Here is a 10086-nt window from a genome sequence, read left to right as displayed (position 1 = left end):
AGTAATGTTGCATCAAATTTCAACAACCGACCTTAGCTCATTTGGTAGAGTGGAGGACTGTAGTGGGTGTCCCCCAAAGTAATCCGGCAGGTCGGAGTTTTAAAATTTTAAAAATGTATAAACAAATTGAAAAGTTTAGTTTTTTTTCTATTTTTTTTGCCAAACAAATAATATTATTTATTCATTCCTCGATTTTAATCTATTGCTTCGATATGGGTATATTTGTTTCTATAATTTTTCTATCTATGAATTTAACACAATCTTACTGTTTTTTTATAATGCCAAGATGCAACGTAATGCTCTGATTTTTTAACCCCCAAAAAATAATAATTATAATGTTTAAATCTCAATATTGAAATTGTGAATTCCCTTGTGTTAATTGAAATATTTTTATGTAATATAACAAAAAAAATTGAAAAATAAAATTCTGAAATTGGTAATATTATATGTAAGTCAAATTGGAATAGTTGATCCCAAATTTCAATCCTTATTGTTTAAGTCAAATTTGCAAGGTATATTGGTATTACTTGTCGTCAAAGTTTCAAATTCATCCATTTATTCCTATTAAAATTTGGATATGTCAAAGATTTCCTCCATGTCCCATCAAAAAATTAACCCAACATTGACAAGTCAATGCATGGAAAAGATTAAAGGACAAAAAAATTAGGTAACAATGCAATTTATATTTACCATTAAAAATTAAGATAATAGTCTATAAAGTTGTTATAGTGTTAACAAAAGCTGAAATCTTAGAGATTTTAAATACTTAAATTTAAATTTCAAGGATGTGGGTTTGAGTATATTGAAGCCTATTATTTTTCTATTTTTGAGTTGATAGGAGCTATGGGTAGTTTTAGGTATTATGTTAAAAAATATATATAATTAGAACCTATAACAAAATTATTAAAAAAACCCTAAAAAATAATATACTTTGAAAGTTAAATCTTTCTCATAATTAGGTTGTATAAGCCCATGAGACAATTATTATAAAGTAAAATATCGTTTTATACTAAGTTGGTTTTTTTAAGTATATACTAAGTTGTTGAATATTTGAAAGTAAATATACATAAACTTTAAAAAAAGTTTTAAAGGTTTAAAAGACTCTCAATTTTTTTTAAAAAACATCAATTAAGTTCCTATGACTTTTTTACACTCAATTGAACCCCTCAATTAATAAAATTGGTCAAATAGACCCTTTAATTAACATTGACTATTACAATGCTGAAGTGGCCATTAACTGCCATGTCAACAAAAAGTAAAAAAATAATTCTTTTAAAAAGTAAAAATTAAAAGGAATAATTAAAATTTTTTACTGGAATGAACTTGTCCAGGTTAATTCCTTTCAAAGTTTAGTTTTTTTAAATTAAAAAAATATTTTTTAAAAATATTTTTATAAAATTTTAAAATATTATTAAAATATTAAATTTATTTAAAAATAATAATAATAACCATTTAAAAGTTAAGTCCAAAATGAATCTAGACATGTGATTGTTTTGATTCATTTTCTAAATTATATAAAGTGGAAAAAAATTTAAAAATTAATTTTCTTTAAAACATTGATATGTTTATCAATGTTTTAATTCTATTATACCTTTTAGGATGTATAAAAAATAAAAATATTTTATAAAATAAAGAAATAAAAACAATTTTGAATTTATTAATTGTATATGTAAAGGAATTTTTTAAATGTGTGAATATATTCAATCTAAAAAAATATCAATTATTTTATTACACGTGTAGCCTAAAAGGTGTATCAATTAGTTTGTAGCCTAAAATTTTTAAATAATTAGATATATTTATAAATTAGAAAAACACACTTATGATTAATAAAATTAAAATTATTTATAGTTATTTATTTTTTATACATCTTAAAAGGTACTAATAGAATTAAAATGAAAATGCAAATTTAATAATTTTTAAACTTTATATAATTTTAAAAAAAATATATCTTGAATGAATCTAGACAAGTGGTTGTCCAGATTTACATTCTGGACAACCATATTGTTCACATCCATTTTAGACTTAAACTTTTAAATGGTTTTTTATTATTTTTTTTAAATTTATTTAATATTTTTATAAATTTTAATAATTTTATAAAAAAGTATAATTTTTTAATATACATTTTAATTTTTTAAAATTTAAGCTTTGAAAAAAATGAGTTTAGACAAATTGATTCTAGTAAAAAAATTAAATATTCTTTAATTTTTTTTATTTTTTATTTTTTGTTGACGTGATAGTAACATGGAATGCCACGTTAACGCCATTAATGGCCATATCAATGCTGTAACAATCCATGGTAGCCAAAGACTTATTTGACTAGTTTTATTAGTGTAAGGGTTTAATTAGGTGAAAAATGCCATAGAAGCTTAATTGATTTTTTCAAAAAGTTTTAACCTTTTAAAACAATATTGGAATATATTTGGCAGAAATTTATGAGATTCAAGTATGATTTTTAAAATACAATCCTAAAGTCGTTGGTTCAAATTAAACTTTTTGATTTGCCTTAATTTTAATTTCAAGTGATTTAATTCTTGTTAATTTTGAAAATAATCAATTAAGAATAATTAATAACAACGTACATTTCTTTCATGAATTTTTCCTACTTTTGATTGATATAATAATATGTTCAATGTCTACACATTATTTTAATTCGTTCCTAATTCTAAGAAAAATTAATAAGTTTAATCCTAATATTTATATATTCTAATAATTTAGTCTTGACTCTAAATAAATTATCAAAAAAATAATTTTTTAAAATCTAAAAAATTCAAAAGATATATATAAATTAAACTTCAATATGTATATAAATCTAATTTTGTCTCAAATTAAATATATATATAAATATATAAATATATACAAAAAAAATTTGGTTGATATCCGATAAGAATTCCCAACCCTGAACAAAAATAATTTCATTTCCTCATTATAAAAAAGCTCCATTTCAAGCTATTGCTTTCCACCAAAAATTTCTCAAGAAATCTACTTCCTATTATTGTCTTTTGTGCGACAGTTATTCCAATAAAACTATGATTCCCATAGAATACAAAAACAATTTGTACCGTATGTAATTTCAAATCCCGGAATCTTATAAATACAAGTTAACAAATCCATCATATTATAAATTATAACGTAATATCAAGGACATGCTTTTCATAAGGCAAATGACTTTTACCTGAAAAATGATACACTTTGCCTTGGGACATTTGAAGCTCTGATGAGAAAATAACTCAACCTGGAATTTAAATATTTAAATGTTGGTTGTGAATTTTGTACAAAACCATATATATAAAAAATTTATCAAACTATATAAATTTTGTTGGAGATTGACTCGTATGAGAAAAATAAGGAATAGAGAAAAATTGAGCACACATATTTACGTGAAAATTCTCTTCCAATCAAAAGAATAAAAAACTATGGGCAAATGATACTTCACTAATGAGCAAACAAACGAAGAGTATAAGATGGAGAAATTCAAGACAAACTCTAAACCCGAATACAAAGCTCTCTAGTTAAAACACAAAATTCCCTTAAAGCTCTTTAAAACCCCCTCTTAATTTTCTCTCTAATGTTATTGCTCCCCAATGTTAGGGTCGTTATGATTAAGGCCAAAATTAAATATTGAAGTTTTATTTTATATATATCTTTTTGAATTTTTTAGATTTTTAAAAATTTCTATATATTTTTTAGATAATTTTTTATGATTAAGATCAAATTGATAAAACAACTAAATATTGAGAATTAAATTTATTAAATTTTTTAAGATCATGATCGAATTGACGAAATGTGCAAACATTAAATAATAAAATTTCTATTATATCAATAAAAAATAGTACATTCAGACTTAAATGCACAAAACATATTGCTAAAACAAAACAAAATAATTTTTTATTTATAATTAATTAAAAAATAATAACATTTTTTCTTTTTCATTTATTGTTTGAAAGATTTTGTTAGTTCTTGTACTTTGACAAGATTTGAGATTTAACCTTTGTATATAAAAGGCTAAAAATTATGTTATATTTTTCTGATTTAAAAATCTCAGTCCAATTACCAACATTTTTAGTATCTCCTATCCAAACTTATCGGCTTGGCAAGTTGATTAAGGCGTATTAATATTATGTGACGTATGTCTAGCTTAAAATAAACATGTTAAGTTAAAAGAAAATTAGAGAAACTATCAACAATGATGATTATTGGATTAAGATTTTTAAAATAAAAAAAAAAGTAAAAGAATTGAAATTTTAAATTTTAAAGTACATTGACTAAATCACAAGCATAAATGTAACATAAGAACCATGCAATGGAACATAACAATGATTGATTAAAAAAAACTTTCAATGGAACAAAAAATATTTAGATTTAAAATTAAACCATTTATTTCAACAAATTTAACACAATCACATCAAACGCTTGAGATTTTGTTTAAGTTATGTTAATTAGATAATTATGTTAATTAAGTAATTTAATTATTATATTAATGATGTTATTAGAAGTACTTGGTAGAGGTAAGTAATGTAAATATTATAAATTGTAGTTTTGGTGTATCATTATATGAAGAATTATGGTGATAGTGAAAGTGACTAAATTGAAAGAAATTAAAATATTTTATGATATTGTAATATGTGGAAAGTAAGTTTAGATAATTAATATTAAAATTATGATGTTGTATGTGATGAAAGTGAATAGAATTTACAAGTTTTAGTGCTATTATTGTGATAAGAACTAGCTCGTGAAAAATACAAAGTTGTATTATTTCTGTCAAGTGAATGAATGGAAATGTTTAATAATTAGAAAAGCCCATGTAGACGAGTCCTGAACTATTAGGATATTGATGACATGCCATTGAGCAAAATTAGTGCGCTTATTGTATTATTTCATACTTCCGGTGCTTATCATTGTAAAATTTGCACTCCGGTGCTTATTGATATTGTTTTGCACTTTAGTGCTTATTATTATTTGTACTATGTGTTTAGTGACATATGATACGCATTAACAATCCATTATCGATTCATTTCCATATATCCTGAATGTTCAGCTAGTCTACATTGGGCTATAGTATCGTAATTAACTATTATCAATTTATGGGTTACGATAATCAATGGTAAATACGAATTTAGAAAAAAATGTTGAACTTCAGGGACTAAATTTGATGTGAAGTATGTGTATAAAATGAATACAATTTAACTTTATTTTTAATAGATTTTTAAAATCTTGAAGTACTTACTAAGTCTTCATAGACATACTGCATTAATTTTCTAATGCGTAGGTATAGTAGATCCCATCGGGATAATACCGAGGTCGAGTGCATCCTATCTCATCACCACTTCAAGTAACAAGATTGTATGTAAGAATTTTGGGGTTAGTATGGCATGTATCAAAAACCTTGTTGCTTTGGTGATCTAACGACATAATTTGTTAGTATTTGAAATGAATTTATAAGGGCTTAACATATGCATCCATATATGATATTATTATATGGTTATTGTGATGAATTTAAATGAGTTTGAGGTGAATTGAATTGATTTTGAAGTGTTTGATTGTTTTGAATCAATGCAGATGGTTTTTAGTAGTTTTTTCAATTGTTTTTGCCTTAATTTAACCCATGGTATAGATACCAAGGGGTAAGGTATTGATACCTGGGCCCTAAAATAAAATAATTTCAAAGCAGAAAGCAATTTTGGCACATGGCATCACACACGCCCATGTGGTCCATGCGGCCCAAATAGCCCAGACCGTGTGTGACACACGGTCCAACACATGGTCTGTCACATGGCTGTGTGTCATACACGGCCTGGCACACGGCCGTGTGGCGTCGATAGAAGAATTTTTTGACTTTCACCATTTGCTATGTTTCGTGATTAGCGTTACACGCTTGATCCAATTTTTACACGAATGCACAACCATCTTGAGATTAACAAAATTTAGTGATGATTCACAAGATTAAAACAAGTAACTGTATAACACACAACGCCTTCAAATAATTCCCAAAACACAATCGAACCCTTACCGAAGAATGTATAACAACCAAACGATTCAAGTTGCTGGAGGGACGCCAACCATCTCACCACCATCTCCTAAAATGATTCAATTAATTTAGTACAATACACAAAAAGCCGAAACCGTAGTGTTCCCCAAAAACTACTCACAACAATTCTAATTTAAAGAACAAAGAAGGACAAACGACTATTACCTTCACGAACTGAAAACCAAATAAAACGAATAGGCTCAAGCACAACCGTAACAATCGCAAGCGAGCAAGAAGGCTGCAAGAACAAAAGGAGAAATAATGGCAGAATGGGGAACCAAAAGATTAAAAGCCAAACAAAACAAAAAGAAAAGAAAGAAAAGAATGAGCAAATGATAGTAGCAAGCAAATTGAAGTGACGACGTGGATGTGGGAGGGGAAAAACGTGGACTTGTTTGATTTGAAACAAAATAACCATATCAAGGGTTATTTACTAAACATAGGCAGCAAAATAAATCCCACTACCTAACAATTATCTAAAAAAGAGTTTAAATTCAATTAAAACTCATCAGCCCCCTTGATAAAAGGAATAAAAACACTCTTAACGCACACAAAGACTTGAACATAGAACCTTAAGCTGATACACCAAGCATTTAACAACCCAACCAGGACACATGAAAAAACCCAACAAAACTAAACTTTAACGTTTTTGGGCGTTTCACTTAAGGTATCGATACATTAATTTAAAACTAAACTAAATTTTCTGTTAAATAACGTGGGAAATGCTGAAAATTATTTTTTTGGGATAAACTATATAAATGATCACTTAACTATGCATTTCGTTCTATTTTGTTCACCCAACTATTAATTTTTTTGAAAAAAATAATTAAGCCCCTGCGACCTTTTAAAAATCTCAGTCCAATTACCAACATTTTTAGTATCTCCTATCAAAATTTATCAACTTGGCATGTTGATTAAGTCATCTTCATATTATGTGCCATATGCCTAGCAGAAAATAAATGTGTTAAGTTGAAAATTTTTGAGAAAAACTACCAACAACAATGGTGATTGGATTAAGAATTTTAAAATAAAAAAAGTAGGATGATTGAAATTTTAACTTTTAAAGCACATAGGCTAAATCTCAAATTCTATAGAAATGTAAGGACTACTAGTATATTTTAACCATTAAATAGTCCACTTTTTAGTGAAGCATAAATGTAATATAAGAACCATGCCGTGGAACATAACAATGATTGATTGAAAAAACTCCCAATGGAACATAAAATATTTAGATTTAAAATTAAACCATTTATTTCAAAAAATTTAACATTTGATAAGCATTAGAAATTGAACACAATCACATCAAAGGCTTGAAATCTCGGGGTTTGGAGTTGCAAAATTGAGGAACTCTGCATCTTTTTCCAACACAAGCATTCTCTTTTCATCCAATGTTATCCAAGCTTCGATGCCTTTGCCACACTTTGTTTCGATGAAAACCACATTGTTATTGAACTCAGACCCGGCTTCCCCAAACGGAGCAACCCATTGCGGGTTGCCCCATCCGAAATCGAGTTCGTAATACTTGATGTTGACCCAACTTGTTGAGGAAAAGATATCTGGCTTTTCAAAGGAAAACATGTTTTCAAGCTGATTAATGTACTCACCTATGATTTTAAACCCTTTCTCTCCTTGTAATGCATTCAAGTATTCAGCGTTGATAGTCGCGACGGATTTTCTCATCAACTTGACCAACTCAAATAGTTCGATGTCGGTCTGACCGGTAAGATTTGTAACACAATGTGTCCAGCAAAACAAGTTTCCAATCGAATTTTGTAATAAATTTGAGTTCATTCTTGGCCTAAGGCTCACGGCTTGAGCCAATACAAATGGTTTAAAGGATCCCGAGATCATCCTCGATGCTGCCATGGAACGTTTCCAGATAAAACCCAGTACAGCTTGAATCCTAGACGGCATAGCCTCGAGTTCACCTTTAGCAATAGCCCTCAGTTCAGCTATGGATTTGGCATCAAATGTGAATCTCATTGTAATGGAATTATAAGGTTCCGTGAACCACAAGTTTTCCACCTTTGACAAGTAATCTTGTGCAACTTCATTTCTCGGTGGAAACAACATCGATGCCTCGGCTAAACCATGAAACCCAACATTATGATGATGGGATCCTCGAGCGATTTTGCTCCAAACATCAAGTAAATGAAAAATTATTGCCGCATCAAAAATCTTATGAGAAAAGGCAACGCCTAAAGCTATCCCACCACAAGCGAAAATAGTGACTTGGCACACAATGAGGGGAGCCTCATTGTTGAATTCCTTGGAGAAAGGTTGGCATGGAAGCAATTTGTTCAATGACTTAACCTCATGGTGCTTAAGAAACTCGGACAATCGACAACCAGCTTGAGCCGATAAAAATGGCACACCTTCATGGAAACAATCGATGAAAATGTTATCTTTGATCCGACCAGAAATTGGATATAAGAGGTTTAGAGTTTCGGAAAGCGAAGTCTTTAGATGAGGCAAGATGTTGGTGGTAGTGAAATTGGCTTCACTCAAGGAGTAAAATGCCATAAATGAGGCATAAGTTGTAGGGGTGAGTTGATCAAAGATACTGAGTTTGAAAGGTTTCATGCCATGGATTTGTGGTAAAGATGGTTTAATGATTTCTTTTGCAAATACTTTAGCTTCAAAGTTAAGCATTTTGCAATTTTCAGTCTAACTCTTTGCTATAAGGGTTTTATTTCACCATGGACAATCAACTCAAGCTATAAATAGGGTTATAAATGTATGTAATTAAATAATGTATTATATAATTCATATTATATAAAACATTGCATGAACTGATTGAGTAAGATTTTATATAATTAAAGAAAACATTATGACTATTTTTACGAGAGAAAAATAATAAATTATGCATTTAAAAAAAATGAAAAGTTCATTTAAAATAGCTTTCCTGAGAACTTGTCAATTGAAATTAAATACTGACAATAATAGATTAGGTTATGCATCATTTTTACAACAACTAAAAAGGTGTCCCTTCAATTGCCAGAATTTCAGTTTAAAACTTTCCTTCTCTTGCCAACCAAAATTTTTAATAGAAAGAAATATAATTTATGTTTATTTCTAGAACTTTGTGGGCTTTTATGTGCAAATTATTATAAAATCATATAAAAAAGTTTTTCATGTTCACGTGAATCTTGTGTTGAAAATATTATAATTCATTTTATATTGAATTCATATGATAAATAAAAATGCTTAGGATTAGTGACGTAAAAAAAATAATGATATTCACACGCTACTTGAATTTGACATAAAAAATTTGAACTTGATGATTATCAGTCTGAGCTTGAATTTAAGCTATCGGTCAAGCCGAATTCAAGCTTAGTAATACTCCGCTTGAATAGCTCAAAAGCTTTATTGAACTTTACATATTTTTATATTATTAATTACGTTATTGTTCTTACTATATATTATTAACCTTAAGCTTAGTTATGGAGCTGAGCTCGAGAACAAAAATTGGTAAACGAGTTTAGTCGAGCTCAAGTAGATCAATTATATCTCATTCTGCTCAACTTAATTATACCCCTAATTAGAATATATGAAATTATATAAATTTTACTGGTTAACTTTATATTGGGGATCAATCCATATAAACAATGAGGTAGTAAAAGTTGAAAAGAATGAATACAAATATTTAAAGTGGAAAACTCCTCCGAAGAGGATAAAAACCATGGGCAAAGGAGACTTCACTTAATAAGAAAATAAATGAATAGTACAAGATGGAAAAAATAACTTAAATGAGCAAAAACCTGAATACAAAGCTCTCTAAAAAACTCTCTCCAAAATTCTTCATCAAATCTCACATAAGAGATATTCTGTTAAGTCCTAAAAAAAGGGTTGCAAAGACCCTTTAAATAGGCTAATATTAAAGTCCTAGATTAATCAAAGTTTAATTGGGAAAAAAATAGTAGAGTTTAACTAGGAGAAGAAACGTGGTTTGATTTGAATACACGTCGCCATGTCGTGATGAGGCATACTGCCTCTTCGGGACGTCATCCATCGCATTCGTGCTCCTCTTCGTCGTGACATTGATTTTGTTTCTTCTCTGG

The 10086-nt window shown here is 28.2% G+C and overlaps 1 protein-coding gene across 1 annotated transcript; it reads right to left on the bottom strand.

Annotated features, from left to right (window-relative positions):
- Positions 1–7327: 7327 nt before the first annotated feature.
- LOC107934546 (stemmadenine O-acetyltransferase) lies at positions 7328–8548 on the bottom strand. Its single transcript, XM_016866998.1, has one exon. The coding sequence runs from the start codon at positions 8546–8548 to the stop codon at positions 7328–7330; it is 1221 nt and encodes a 406-aa protein (XP_016722487.1).
- Between the last annotated feature and the right edge of the window lie 1538 nt (positions 8549–10086).

Source organism: Gossypium hirsutum, chromosome A10 (genome assembly GCF_007990345.1).
Source record: "Gossypium hirsutum isolate 1008001.06 chromosome A10, Gossypium_hirsutum_v2.1, whole genome shotgun sequence".
NCBI lineage: Eukaryota > Viridiplantae > Streptophyta > Magnoliopsida > Malvales > Malvaceae > Gossypium > Gossypium hirsutum.
The sequence above is the reverse complement of the archived record's forward strand: the minus strand, read 5'-3'. Positions and strand labels throughout refer to the sequence as shown.

What these genes read in the sequence shown, in the direction of transcription:
- LOC107934546 (XM_016866998.1), bottom strand. Translation starts at nt 8,548, where the DNA reads ATGGCATTTTACTCCTTGAGTGAAGCCAATTTCACTACCACCAACATC.